At 36.3% G+C, this 15,882-nt stretch overlaps 2 protein-coding genes across 3 annotated transcripts; both read left to right on the forward strand.

Annotated features, from left to right (window-relative positions):
• Positions 1-4,062: 4,062 nt before the first annotated feature.
• Positions 4,063-5,342, forward strand: LOC135714406 (uncharacterized; the record flags this gene model as incomplete). Its single annotated transcript, XM_065237753.1, has 1 exon — positions 4,063-5,342. A coding segment is annotated over one exon (1,280 nt), but the record flags the coding sequence as incomplete, so codon positions are not given.
• A 1,835-nt stretch (positions 5,343-7,177) lies between these two features.
• LOC135714407 (uncharacterized) lies at positions 7,178-15,308 on the forward strand. Of its 2 annotated transcripts, XM_065237755.1 has the most exons (8): positions 7,199-7,316; positions 9,361-9,509; positions 9,584-10,629; positions 11,141-11,192; positions 13,578-14,115; positions 14,195-14,521; positions 14,587-14,899; positions 15,191-15,308. In XM_065237755.1, exons 1-5 carry the CDS (start codon positions 7,288-7,290, stop codon positions 13,883-13,885), a joined length of 1,584 nt encoding a protein of 527 aa, XP_065093827.1. In that variant the 5' UTR covers positions 7,199-7,287; the 3' UTR covers positions 13,886-14,115; positions 14,195-14,521; positions 14,587-14,899; positions 15,191-15,308. The 2 variants fall into 2 exon arrangements, with proteins under 2 accessions (XP_065093826.1, XP_065093827.1); XM_065237754.1 differs by having other exon boundaries at positions 7,178-7,316; positions 9,361-10,629.
• The last annotated feature ends 574 nt before the right edge of the window (positions 15,309-15,882 follow it).

Here is a 15,882-nt window from a genome sequence, read left to right on the forward strand (position 1 = left end):
TGGTGGGTTCAAAACTCAGCCATCTAAAATGATCCATTATACTGACAATCTAAAAAAATTAAGCAGAGATTAAGACTTCAAGCTGCAGAGCATAAGTAAATTAACGACATTGAAGTCATGTTGCCAAAATCGAACAGATACTGATGAAAGTCACTAAACACAATTTGAATATTACATAAATATTTTAAGTTGATATACTGCCGTTCTACGCGTATCTGTCCCATGTTACTTTTGGGCGTTTTTCACTTTTGTTCATAAAACAGTACTCTTTTAGGTAGACTTCCCGCATAAACGCGAACCATCACATGACCTTACCGATAATGGTTATAAATTGTTTATAATCCCTGCTAAACTTCAACTGAAATGGTTATGGAACTTTACATGAACGTTTGTGTGATAAAGTTTTAACCTTATGTATTAGGGTTTTTTGGAAGCGGACCTTACAAATAATGGGTTGTTAAGAGCCATTACCATTCCAAATTCTTGTTTTCTCCATACATTTTCGGAAAGAGAACTATATTAGAACGTTTTTACTTATGGTTTGAGAACATTAATGGTTAAGGTTATGGTAGTCAGTAAGGTCCTTTAATGGTTTTGTATTATCGCTCAACTTTACGTGAAAAATATCGTGAATTGGTAATCAGTAATTTACAGGCAACCAATTCGCGATATATTCCACATAAAGTTGATCGATGTTACAAAACCATTCATGGACCTTACTGGTTACCATAACCATTACCATTAATGTTCTCAAACCATAAGTTAAAAGGTTTTAGTATAGTTTTCTTTCCGAAAATGTATGGAGAAAACAAGAATGTTGAATGGTAATGGTTCTTAACAACCCATTATTTGTAAGGTCCACTTCCAAAAAACTATAATACTTAAGGTTAAAACTTTATCATTAAACGTTCATGTAAAGTTCCATAACCATTTCAGTTGAAGTTTAGCAGGGATTATAAACAATTTATAACCATTTTAGGTAAGGTCAATTTATGGTTCGCGCTTATGCGGGTTTGGATTGAAAATAGAAAAACATATTGTTTGTTCTGGGTTTGTATAAAAACAACATCAAGCCTAATTGTCCCATGTTGAAATTCTACGCATAAGTGTCCCTCAAAGATTTTCTCGACTGAATTTATCATTACGAATCGATTTGTGTACACAAATTATGGAAACAGGATTTATACAATCAAAAGAAACAGTATGAACTATTTTAGGAAGTGGCAGTTTTATTTAATGTTGATAAATATTAAGAAAATCAGGATTTCATATTAAAAAGCCAGTTTCTAATTTCAAAAAAATGCAATATTAGACACTAATGTAGACACTCGCCACCCCCCACACTCGCCCTATAGTGTCTACTAGAGAGGGTCTAGTATAAAAGAGAAGCGGATTCAAAACAAACTGCCTTGGCAACCTATGCATGGGTAGTTTCTAGCAACACTGCCAATGCAATCCAGATGCCGTTGCTCGATTGACTCTGGCTTTGACAGTTCGTTTGGCTCAAAACCAGCTAGTCCGCTCCTCTCTTATACTAGACCCTCTCTAGTGTCTACGTGTTTCATGAAAAGCCCCTTATATAATATAATAATACGTAGTATAAAGGTCAACTCCGTACGGAAGAAATTTGCATGTGCATGTCAACTCTTCCAAAGTATTTCTTAAAATCATCGAAGCCCACGTTCAACGATCGTGTAACTTATTGATCTTTTGTCCACAGCATGTCAGCCATAAATCTATGGTTGGACTCAAAATGATTAAGCACAATCTCCTTTAGGCCTACGTTCATCTTGCTAAGGAGTAGAACAAGATGCTATGAAGTTTATGTTCTAAATAGTGCATTCATCATTAGTTTCTTGAGATGCCCATTCTTCAAATGGTTTTATAGATGTGTCAACAAATTTATTGTTGGTATAATTTAATGATTGAAAGCTATACAAACTATCTAGGATCTTCCAAAACTGCGGAGAACGCAAGCACGCTCATGTAATCACAAGAGTAAAGACGTCAAACGCAACGTGACCATCAAAGCAACACTGACAGTAACAGTTCCTAGTGGGACTAACATGCGTAGAATTTCCTACTTCAGTGTAAATTTCTAGGCATAACAGTCCCTTTAAATATTGTTCGTATAAAAATAGGCTTAACTATTTCATTGAAGGTAATTTCTGTAGTTTTCACTAAAACATATTGATTCTGTTGAAATGTGAACAATGCGCTAACTTGTTTTAACGTATATTTCTTCCAATGAGCAGAAATGATTCGAAACATTATTCGCGATTTTCTCAGAAGCAACTGTTGAAACATGGGACTGATATGCGTAGAACGGCAGTATAGTAATGTGAAAGGTACAACAACTACTGAATCAGATACCATAGGAACTTTCATTATACGCATAATTTATGTATTTTATGTTCATGTATTTTAGAAAAAATAAAAAGCAGTTTTTCACTACGCATCATTTCAGATATACCGTCATTTTGTGTATCACAGCAAACAGAAAAGAATGATGCGAGGTTTAAGCAATCTGAAATGTGCTGAAATGATGCGTCGAAAAAAAATTGCTTTGAAAGTTTCTAAAATACATCGAAGTAAATTTAACCATGGGACATTTATACGTATAGCGGCAATCAGCATTATATTATTATTATCATAGAGTCCGTACCTTGACCAATTGTTTGTCTGTGCATGTTTATACAGGATATACGAAAGGCGTATAAAAGCTACTATGTAAGTCACAATAGGGAATGCACTTGCCCCGTTGTTAAATCCATAAAAAAAATAATTAGCATATTAGAATTCAGTAGACCTTCAGTTAATTGTTTTTTTTTTCTAGATAGCCCTTTTAAATACCTTTATTTTATTTTTTTATTATTGAAAATTGGTCTAGTAGTTAACAGGTTATAAATTTTCAAAGTAGGGTATACATATAAGCAAAAATGTCGATTTTGTGGACCACCCTAACTCAGGAAGGTGAACCCTAAGGACGAAATAAAAAAATACGGGTCTACAATTTTTTGATAAGGAACATATATACACTACCAGCATAGACAAATAGACATAACGCATTGAATATCTTTAACTGTCAAACATCGTCGCTAAAACACTAACCTATGGCCAAATTGCCCCACCTACCACTACAGAAAAATCTTCATAACTAACATCAAGACGAATTATGTATTTCTGATTTTATTAAGGGAGCATCCATTAAGCACGTTACGTGAAAGGGAAACCTCCTTCCCGAGAGCGGGACGTACTTAATGGTTAGCCCCTAACATATGAGGTTTAACCCGACACTCCTCCCAGAGGTTTAATTAGATTGTACTAATGAAAACAGGAAAACATATAACAATCACAGTGATTTTAAAAGTGCGTGGAATTAGGAATCGCACTTTTCAAATGCGCAGAATTAAGCACAATTACATAGTAATCAATTTCCGTTTTTTAACACGTTTAGGTCGTAGGTTTTGTGTGTGTATATTTTTCTAATATACTAACAGACAAACAGACATAACACTCGCATCTTGTTCATCGAACACGCGTTTAACGGTCAATTTAATAATATCTTAGTAGGCAGCACCGTCGCCTGTGGCGCGCATAGTCAATTCCCTTGCGTTTGACATTTACACACTACAGCCATCTATTGAGCGTATATGGCCGTGAGAGTGTCCTCAACAGATAGCGTTAGTGTTTAACGACGATGTTTTATAGTGAAAGAGATTCAAAGCGTTATGTCTGTTTGTCTGTGATACTACTATATCAGCACTACCTTTGGGTAAAAAGAGTTCATCGCTAGTATCAATAATATTGTTTTACTACTTAGTTGAATTTTCCTATTTCTAAACTGCGCAGGATTTGGGTGGTTTACGGTAATTATCCGGCATTTCTTTTGTTGGTCATTGTACAGTGTTGGTTATAAGTGGTGTGACTGTATCCTTAGTTCTTGTACGTTTTCAATAAAATTGTGTATATGCATGCCACTATTAGGTCATGGGCGATATTTTTGTTAGTTATAAGAAAGTTTAACATTTTGTATTGCTCTGTTAGGAACACATCAAATAGCTGGATTGGTAGAAAATTTCTCAGCCCAGCAGTATTGTTCACGGTATTGTTACACTACCTTAGAAGACTTCCGGCGTTCTCCACTAAAAAGCTGTCAAATGAGGCATCAAACTACATATGAAAGAGATCTACAGAATTTTTACAGTAGCGGAAATCCGATAAGAGGTGTTAAAAAACCAACGATTTTTAATGAACTCAAACATTTTCAACTATTCGAATACGGAATGCCGCCTTGTTTGGCCCATGATTTGTTTCTTGGATGTTTCAACTATGATATCATGCTAGTATTTCGGCGATTTATCAGGAACAAGCTGGTTGGAGAAAAATATGTACAAAGTAGGCTGAACTATCTTTTGAAAAAGTTTGAGTTGAACTCAAGGATCAACCTTAATTTTAAAAAGAAGTGTGTCACTAGCAAAGCTATAGATATGTGGCATATGATGCAAGTGATACCTTTGTTACTAATCAAGATCAAAAAAGTTCAAGCTGACCCTGCGTTTAAACTCATTATTATGTTGAAAAACATAACTGACTTAATTACAGCTCCTCTGATCTCTGTAAGGCAAGTTGGGATGCTAAAACTCGAGATAAGTCATTACTTAGAAATCAGATCATCTCTTTTTATGACTCTTCTACGGCCTAAACACCACTACCTTGCACATTATCCCCATCTCATCCTTCAGTACGGACCACTTATGCAATTCAGTACTCTAAGCGGTGAACGCAAGCATTCTTACTTCAAAACAGCACTGCGACATGCAGGAAATTACAAAAATATTTTGAAGCTATGTAGCGAAAGACACCAGTATTGGCAAGCGTATTTAAGTACGGATAAGCAAAGATTCAATGAAAAGGTTGTGTACGATGGCATCGTGCGTACCTGTAATGAGTTAGATGAAAATGAAAGACATATAATGGAATCATTTGATTGTTATGCACAACACTACAAATACGTGAATTCAATTATCTACATGGGTACTTGTCTCAAAATTGGACACTGTTTGTTTATGGAGCATGACGACTACGAGGAATCTTTTAATACCATTTCGATAAAAGGAATCGTTCACAATGACATCACCAATGACATTGTTGTATATGGTGAAATAATGAGTGCAACTTATTTTACGGAACTCGGAATCCCAGTTGTTGAGGATGACAATTGTACCAAAACATTGAGCTGTGTGAACGTGAAAGACCTGCCGGACATTACGCCTCTCAAGTTATATACCTGCCAGGGAAATACGTATTTGTTCAATAAACATGCCATTCCTAGAAAATAAGGTAAGTTAGTTCAAATGAACTTAAAATAGACAATAAAAACATCAAATAATTTACACCGTCTCCAACCAAAGGTTGTACACACTGAACACTTAAAATTAGACATCGGACAACACACAAGATCACTTCGTTATTGACTAAAGAAAGTGATAAAGATTCAAATAATAGATGCATACTTCGTCTTCACCTTCTCTCGATCGAACACTCCCAGCTTCTTTCTCAACCCTTCGAATCGGACAGCGTTCAAAGCCTTCGTTAAAGATGTGTTCCAACATAGGGATTGATTCTACCGTCAATTCTCCAGTGGCGACATGATCTCGATCGAAGTGGTGCTTGACCCTCTTGCACTTGACGTTCTTCGCCATTCTGATACACTCCCTCTATTGTCCGCGAACAACGGAACAAGTTTAACATCTTCCAACCCAAGGTCACTAAGGATTCCTGTGCTTCAGCCGCTGCAGAACTCAAATCCACGTGCACTTTTTCAGTAGTGCAAATAAAAATTCCACTATGAAGCATTTTGAATATTACATATTTTTATAAGCATTCAGCGAAAAATATTAATTAGTTTTAACTTGCTAAAACGTCTTGTCTACCGATTCGACAAAAAATTAAAAATCCAAGCCTAATTGAAAATCATACCTACCACAATGTGAAAGTAACAATTAAACCATAAGAAAGAGGAACTAATACCCTTATCAAAAAGATCAAAAATTCGCCTATTTGAAGTAACAAATCTCGCAAAGTTCAAGAATGATTAGCTATGAATCTTGATAATGTCCTCATGTGATCTTCAAAAAATGTATCAGCCCAAGGGCTTAAATTCAAATTTATTCTATAGATCTGTTCCTAGACACGTATTTTTTTTAAAACTTATGGAAAAATATCAAATTCCAGTTGCCTTTTTAAATAATCTGAATTGTGTACAATTATGGACATATCTGAATATTATTGACATTTTATTGCGATATTAAATTTTAAAATAGATCATTTGGTTTTTCAATAGTTATTTTTCGGTTTTCTACATTTAAAATAATATTTCGTAACGTTTTTCTTCAATTGTTTAACCGGGAAATATGTGTTGAGCACTCGGGAATAATCGGAATTTAAATTTCTTAAATTCAGTGTCTAGGGCAGGGCATGTAAAGATCAAAACAATCGTCAACTCTCCACAACACGATATTCTACAATTAAATGTTTTTATAAGTCTTTATTTCATCAATCGTAAACTTGAGCCCAAATTAGCTTGATCTTATTTAGCATGGTTTATGTGAACAAAAAGCATGTGTGTCACAAGTAAAAGAGCGTTTATTAAGATTGTTATTGATAACAATTGTCATATTTTTTACAGTATGAATTCTTCAATGTCTCGTCTTATTCGCATATGCAATGCGCACAGAAGAAAATCATATGTTAAATGTGTTCCTTCAATCGTTAACTTACTAGCAAAAGGTGAGTTTTGCAATTTTATTTTATTTAAACTGAACCGATTTTTTTTTTATGACACGATTTGTCAGCCTCTTTTTTGATTTATTTGTAATCTTCTATGAAAACTTTTTGTGGCCTTATTGAATCAATTTATACCTTAAACATCCATCTAAAAGATGCATGAGAATTATTTAGAATAACGTTAACATTATTGAAAGATAAAAGTAAGATGCATGTTGGCTGACAAAATCAGGTCATTAATCTGTTGAATTTCAAGAAAAGCACAGTGCAATGATTTTATGTTTCCATTAGTTTATCAACAAACACTTTTTACTCTTGCAGGTCGATCACATTTTCAAAAAGATTTTACCAAGGTCGTTTTGGAAGTAGACGGATCCATGATCGTCGAGGACGAGGTTCTAGATTTATTATCATCAGAGGGATTAAGCTTTATGCTATTAGAAAATTCTGAAGAATGGACGCTAGCCGAAAGCAACCTTACTTTCAGCATTGGTAACAATGACCAATTTAACACGCAGCAAACACAGGTAAGGATTTTAAATGTAATATACGCACAGACAAACAGACATAACACATTGAATAATTCTCACTGTAAAATATCGTCGCTAAAACATTACCGCCATCTGTTGAGCACACTGTGGTGGGTAGTACACTGAACAGATGGCGGTAGTGTGTAAACGTCAAATGCAACGGAATTGACTATGCGCGCCACAGGTGGCGGTACTACCAACTGCGATACTTTTAAATTGTCCGTTAAATGCTTGTTCGATGAACAACTTACGAGTGTTATGTCTGTTTGTCTGTGTTATACGTATAATAAAAGGGGCAAGACGGCTCTTAATCACAAGTAATTAAGCCGAGAAAATCGCGTTTTAAGTTTGCTTCGTACCGTTGCTTCTTAGGGATGGTCCATTAATTATGTCACGCAAATTTGGTCCATTTTCAAAACCCCCCCTCACTCCCCCCTTTGTCACATTTTTTGTATGGACCTTAATTTTTTTTTTGCATGGCTCGTCACAGTTTTCAAAACCCCCCTCCCCCCTAAATGTGTGACATAATTGATGGACGACAGCTTATGTGATAGGACAACCAATTTGCCTGTCTTTCAAACTTTTTCAGAACAAAGTTGTTGAGTTAATCTAGTATTATGAAAATATGTGTGATTAGCGCTACCACATGCATTTAAAAACTCAGTTTTGACAAAAACGACTATGGGACCCACATTCGAACTTTGTATAAAACTTTTCCCGCAAATTTCAAGGCAATTTAAGTGCAAACGCATTACCCAAAAAATACCCCTAAAACCAGTTCTTACGAATTTTTGAATGGATAATGGATGTATTTGGCCTAATATCATATTTTGGCCCACCATTTTAACTCATAAAATTTATAAAATTTTAGAATATTGTGAAAGTAACATTAAAATTATTACACTACTAAGCGTCTTAGATTTTTGTTTTCAGTAAAAACGTTTCATTTATGATTTAGCGGTAGTAAATTGAAAATATACTCACGCATTTTCACATTCGTGCTGAATCGGTCCAAAGTCAAAGTGGCATAATTGTACCCACCTTTCAAGAGTTTTGTAAAAATGTATACATTTTAAATGTATAAATGGGGTTATTGCGTCATTTAGATTCGATTGAAACCGTTGCTCAGAGAAGCGTCTTTTTTTCTTTGATTTGTTTTCCGTCGATCTGTTTTCCGTACTGAATATGAATGCTACCGATGCCAGGTAGGCAGCTCCCACACCTGGACCCTACCTATCGACCCATCAACCCAGGGACCGGGTACCAGCGGCTTTACTTCGTGATCAGGTAACAGGGATACCTCAGAAAATACGGAGGCGCCGACTGGGATTGAATCCAGGCCTTTTGGGGTGAGAGGCAATCACATTTACCACTACACCACATATTTTCGGAGTGTTATATGGTTTATTGGTGGTCCAAAATAAAATGTATTGGTCCACATGTTCTGCTTACTTGTTTGTCAAATTGCGTTGTGCAACGATTTCCTTTGGCAGAAAACATTCAGCTCTTTGTAATGACCTGATAAATTTACCATTTATTTTAACAAAATCATATTTTTTTTTAAATTTATACTGACTTCCTAAAGCGGACCAAACCTCCGTTACCCTATCATTCGCTCGGTGGGAGCTTTCTCGTTGGGTTGCTTTCTAGTTCGGTAGTGAGATCGGGGTGACGTCCCAACTAAAAATCAGTTATCTCGTCAGTAAATGTTGTTGAAGTAGCCTTGATATTTCATTGTTGTTACTTGGTAGAGATCTTGGGAGCTGTTCTGTATGAAAAATTACAGTTTAATAGTTTAAATACTATCCTCACTATTGAATTGCATTCATTAGATGGGATGAGGGTGCTTTCCAATCAGTAAATGATGACTAAAATAGAAAGAAAAAAATGATTGCGCAATTTTACACATCAGGTATTTATATTTTTAATCTTTAAATCCACATTAGAACTATATCACTTATTGACCTTATTTGTTGGGTGGCATCAATCTTCATAATAATTATATTGAACATTTTTTCTCTCTCTCATTATATATTTTCAGATTTCTCAAGAGCTACTCAATTGTCAACCACCAAGTGCCATCAATTCTGCACTATTATCTATTGAATATGGCAATTGTGATATTGTCAATGCCAGTGTATCAAATCTTTCAACTAAAGAAGACCCTCTGGCAGTACCGAGCACATCAAGGTTAGAGAAACGAAAACTATCTTTGGACGATAGTGCACATCTGACTCACAAACGCATTGCGAATCTGTCTACAGATCAATACTCGAGTATCCTGTCAATCGCTTCAACTTGTACCACGCGCGAAGAAGCATACTGTTCTAATATCTATGTAAATGATTCGCAACTATCCGTGCAAGACGACACGCTGTCTGTATCCGTCACCTCAGGAGTGGAAGAAAATTCATCGTCACAAGGGGTTGACGACACTGCTGCTACACCTGATCCTAACACCCTCAGCCAAAAGTGTACGGCACAAGTTCCAGTCGCTCCTAAAAATAATGACCTTCCTACGTCAGTTAAATTGGCCAAATTCGAAGTCGACTGGAAAATAATTCCAAACGACGTAATGCATCAGCTGCAAGGCCGTCAACCTAACGTTGGATACAGGGGAATATCGGAAACAAACTATAACCGATTTGTTGACCACGTAACTGCTCAAATAAGGACCACAAGTTCAAAGATTCCGTTCTTTGTCTTTAGAAGAGTTGCTCTAAAGATCATCAACAAATATCCCACACTCCGAGATTGCGATGACGAAGGACATACCATAGGTGACGGGTCTAATAGTTTAGCTGACAAACTACGCAATCATAATGCTTATTTAAACAGAGCCCATCGAAGTGAAGTACATACCACACGTCGCAAGGTTTGCTTCAATCGTCGATGTACAGTGGGTGTACGCCCAGAATACTTCAAATCCGGTACAAATCATTGTAGTAAAGACCTTTTAATTGTGCTTACAAGAAAACGAGTTGACAACTTGAACGAAGATGCTTTGATTGGCACAGAAGCATTCATTCGCCATAAAATTGACAGTTCTATCAATCTACACACGCTGCATCAGGAATTGCCATCGATTGGTAGGAACGAGGTTCTAAACTACCATTTCTATAGAGCCACTGGGTGTAGTGCTGAAGCATTCAGTACTAATTTCGCGAAAAAAAGAGCAAAATTAATCGAAGTGTCGAAGTCTTACAAGCGACCGCTGCATATTCCATCTAAAGCATCTGATTTTGAAGTACTTGAAGGCGTTTCAAGATTGCTTGGGGAAAATGTTTCATCGTTAATTCACGAAATTGAGGTAAATGAATATATTTGTCATATGTTGCCTGCCGTTTATAGATACACTTCTATCTCTTTTTACGACACTTTTTTGGATGCTATTTTTGATCGTGTGATCTCAATTTTCAACTAAATTCAATGCAACTAGTTTCAAAAAATTCAAAGAAAAATCAGATGGGGTCATGCTTTAATTATGTCACGTGAAATTTAGTAAATATTAACCCCGACCCCCCTCCCCCCTCTTCTCTTCATCAAGTTTTTCCTATACCCAATATATTGCTTGTCACACATTTCTTCGCCCCGCTCCCATTTAGAGCGTGACATAATTTGTGAATCACTCTTTTCAAACATGCTTGTATCTGATTGTTTTTTTTATACAGTAAAAATCCAACATTGCTACATTTGCACGAACCGCGTAAATGGAGGGATTCTTGCACTATTGTTCACTCGCATGGCCCTTTGACCTTTCGTTGTCAGTGCACAAACTAATATCTTTTGAATTGTTTTTTTTTTTTGCAATACTTACACAGGATATCCATGAGATGCAGTCAACTGATAACTTCCCTTCAATTGTGTTCCTTGGTAAGTTAATTCGGATTAGTTTAGTTATTGGTTAAAGTCAAGGTAAGTAGAAGGGAGGTAGTCCGATCTGGTTAGTCAGTGGGTGTGGGGAGCGCAGGGAAACATGCTGCGTGGGGGCGGGAAAATGACAGCTGGCTGACACGGTCAAAAAGAGTTACTCACAAAAGCAACTTATCGATAAAAAACGTTAATTTTTGCTTACAATAGGCTCTTTTTTAATAACAATATACTACAAATATAGTAAACGTTTGCTAAATGTTAGGTAATCGATAATTATCGATAATTTCAGTATGTGTAAATTTTAAGATTATTAGGGATGTGCATTTTAGCGTGAAAGTAACTCGCCAGCTGTCGAAGTCTGGGGTGGGACGTGCTGTCAAATCAGCCTACTGATCATTCTTGTATGAAATTGGTTCCAAACGTAAACAAACCCTGTAGATTTCTTATGGCTTGTTTACGTTTGGAACCAGTTATGCGAGGTAGGCGAAGATTGTTCGTATTTGACAGTCACCTCCCCCCCTTGGTCGTAGTGCATTCCAATATGGCAGAATGCATAATCTGACAGATTGGAGTACCTCCCTTATACTTACCTTGGTTAAAGTGTTAATATAGCATATTGTGCACATTGACGGAAAGTGCGAAAACGCTAATAAAAGTGCGCGTTTACGTAAAAATTGTTTTGTTGTCTTCGGCCCACTTTTTCCTTGGATCATAACGAAAACAGCTTGGCCAGTGAACCGGAAAAACTGAGAAATAACCGGGAATTTGAAAAGTAACCCGGAAAAATCCGGGAATTCTATGAGAGAACCGGGATGAATCACAAAAACTTTAACATGCATTTATTTAAAGTGTATAGATTATTTTTTTTTGTAAAAGTTTTTCATTGACGATAGACTTTCACTATGTTTGTACAAACTATTCATAAAGTTTATGAAAATTAAACTAAAGTAGTAATCAATGATTTCTGGATCATGTAGATTTCACCACAGATAAACAGACATAACACTCGCAAGTTGTTCATCAAACAAGCATTTAACGGTAAATTTAAAAGTATCGTAGTTGGTAGTACCGCCACCTGCGGCACGCATAGTCAATTCCCTTGCGTTTGACGTTTACACACTACCGCCATCTGTACTGCGTACTACCCACCATAGTGTACTCAAAAGATGGCGGTAATGTTTTAGCGACGATGTTTTACAGTGAGAAATATTCAATGTGTTATGTCTGTTTGTCTGTGATTTCACCTCTATTACTTTTTGTATTACTTTTCTCTCAATTATTGGTACACATTTTTTTTTAATTTTCCGTAATTTTTATCTCAAACTTCTAAGAGATGAATGAATATGTAATGTTGGACGTCCCTGATACCACTAACCTGCATAAAATTTAAAATCTAACAGAAATTGGTTCATAATTTGTTTTGACTCACCAAAAGTTTTTAAATTTTTAGTAACGTAATTTTTCTACATCAATGGAAATATGTCGATAGGCTTATGCAAATTCCATAATAATAATGGGGCAAAAGAAAATGCCCAATTTAGAATTGAAATTTCCTCTGCGATTTTTCATAAAATTACAAAAACATTTTTTTATTATTAATATATTATTTTTTTCATTATTTAATTAAATAATTTTTTTTTTTTCGTCCATTGTTATTTATTTTGTCATAAAAAATAACAAGACTGGGATCTCGAAAAAAAATCTATCGCCGAGACCCGCACATTTTTTCAAAGTCTCAGAGTTATGGAAATTTTTCGAAGTCCCTAAAACTACGATATCTTGAGAATTGTTTATAGTTCGAGATCTCGAATTATCTCTCTGATTCTTAATTTTCCAAGTTCAAGATCTCTCAATCAATTTCGATGTCCAATGTTTAAATTCCCGAAATGGGTTCAAATGACCCATTCGATTCAAACCAATATCAATTTTCCTTAAGCAACTAATTGACAGTTTGGGGTGATTTGTTTACAAAATTTGAGGTTAGAATTTGAAAGTGCACTTGCCAATTAAGTTGAAACATATTTTTTGAAAAAAAAAAATAAGTGGTCCTTACACTTACACTTATTAATAAAGAAGTTATACTTTCAATTTCATAAAATGCTTGCTGCAGTCTTGCTACTGAAAATAATTTTCTCATGACCTAAAAAATTTGCACATGGTTGCGGTTTTGAAAAAACAACACTTTCGTTTTTCGTTGAATATTAATATTCAATTTGGAAAATTTTGTGATTTGAACCTGGAAAACCGAGAATTTCAAAATTGATTTTAACTGGCCACCCTGTGAAAAAATGCGCAGAAAAAAACCAAGACGATGAGCGATTTTGCAGGTTTTAGGAGTCTAGTTAGAAATGCAAAATACAATAATTGATTTCATTAATTTTTCAGATCAGACCGACAATGGGCAAAAGTTTTTTATTCAGGCCGAAAACACACTATTGACCTTAGGCGTCAATAATATCATTCATGCGTTCCAGCAGCTTTTGGCTGTATATTTTGTGTATTTCTACAAATATCCTAAAGATGTATCCAAAACACTAGAATTTCTCCAAATGTTCCTTTTGAAGCTGTATCCAGAAAATGGCACGCGCTCAACGGCCACTATTGTTGGAAGACATCAGCGTATGGTGACTTCATTAATATCAAAAATATCAAAATTGGATTGGAGAAAACAACAGACCGAAAATAAGAACTAGTCCAGCCTACTCAAATGCCATTGCTTCCAAAATTAAAAAGCATTTTACCCACATCCAAAAACCGAAAAGCATTTTGCACACATCATGTTTTCGATGAGAGAGAAAAGTCTTCATTCACGTAAAACGTCATTTAATCGGAATATATATCTTGGCGAACGTCCTAACGTTGATTTAAAATGGTATATCTCTCCGCAAAACCAGGAAACAAATATCGAACGTTGCTTTCCGTGGTGAGTGTTTTTTCGTTTGCTGTTTTTGTTATAAGAATTATTTAATCAGATATTCTCTATTCAAACTATTATACTATAGCAAAACTATCTGCAAGTTTAATCAGAAAACCTTCATTTGACCGGGATGCGTCAGGGAAAGATAAAAAATATCGCCAATAGCCGAATGATCCTGGGTTTCTACCACCCTATGGTCCTCCCTTGAACCAAAATGCCGGAGAAAGTCCAACCAGGTAGCTGTATCTTCTACGTGACAGCAGGAATGTTGATTGTCCATGGTGACGGAAGGATCGTGGGTTTCTACCACCCGGTGGACCGCGTTTCAGCCTGACGGAGAACTATACGCAGTCGTAATTTTTTGGCCAACCCTGTGCAGTACTCCACGCATTTCCAGAGGAAGCCGCAACCTGTAAGTTGAAATAATTTTTACAAATTTTAGTTGATTTATTGACGATTCCGTTTTTATCTTTGCAGAACATCCGCGACGAGATTTCTTGCCTTCAACCAGACGGTTAACTAGGCAGAGACGCCATGCTTTCTGGGAACCCTCAATGCCGACCAATACTGTAAGTGCTTCACGCAGTGCCGGAGGAAGTCCATTCAGCTAGCAGTACCTTCAACGTGACCCGAATTCAGTAGGAATGCTGATTGTCCATGGTTCATGGCTCCTACCACCCAATTCCTGCCCTTCAACACAGCGGAGACTAGTCGTTATGCTTTCTGGAAGTCTTTCATGCCGACCAACACTGCGCAGTACTCCACGTAGTACCAGATGAAGCCGTAATCTGTAAGTTCTAATATGTTTTTCTTTATATTTTAGTTCTCAAGTAACATTTGAAAACGGCGTTAACAAACTTTAGTGGACCCTTTACTTGTCACCCGAAGTACGCCCATGCAAACCAAAAACACTATTGGGTGGGACAAATTCTCCCCTTCCTAATGATATTGTTGGTTTACGTGGGCGTACCTCGGGTGGCGAGTAAAGGGTCCACAAAAGTTTGTTTATAAATGATTATGTGCCGTTTTCAAATGTTAGGTCTCAGTTGATTTATTGCCGATTTCGCTTTTATCTTTTCAGAACATCTGCGACGAGATGTCTTGCCTTCTTCAACCAGACGGTGAACTGGGTGAACTAGGAAGAGACGCCATGCTTTCTGGGAGCCCTCCATGCTGACTAACACTGACAGTGCTCTACGCAGTCCCGGAGGAAGTCCATTCAGATGGCTGTACCAAATAATTGTTAATTGTCCATGGTCCATGGCTCCTACCAGCCGGTGGTCCACCCTTCAACCCGGCGGACAACTCGACGTAAAAATCCGTCCTCTGCTGCCGTGTTTGGTGCGAATGAATTTTACTGCCGCCGCTAAAGGACAGATAAATATATTGAATACAATTTTTATTAGGTATTTGTTCTTTTTTCCTTCGAAAACAAACATCTTTTTGCAACGCCGTTGAATCCTACTCAGTTGCTCATTAAATTGCATTGCTATCTCTTTTCTTACGCATATTTTACTCTGCTGTAAAAACTGCGATTATTTGTAGCTCTGAGTAACTGCAGTTTTTACAACTGATTAAAATTTATGTGAGAAAAAAGATAACAAAGCAATTTAATCAGCCACGTATACCTATACATCGTTTCTTCTTTACATCGCATCACTTTTACATCGCATCACTATTACATCGCATCACTATTATATCGCTTCGTTTACATCGCATCTGTGTACATCACATTTATTACGTCAGAAAAATTACATCGGTTTTGTGTGTCAC

The sequence above is a fragment of the Ochlerotatus camptorhynchus genome, unplaced genomic scaffold (genome assembly GCF_037179485.1).
Source record: "Ochlerotatus camptorhynchus isolate MF236.1 unplaced genomic scaffold, CSIRO-AGI_Acam_v1.1 ptg000641l, whole genome shotgun sequence".
Classification (NCBI taxonomy): Eukaryota; Metazoa; Arthropoda; class Insecta; order Diptera; family Culicidae; genus Ochlerotatus; species Ochlerotatus camptorhynchus.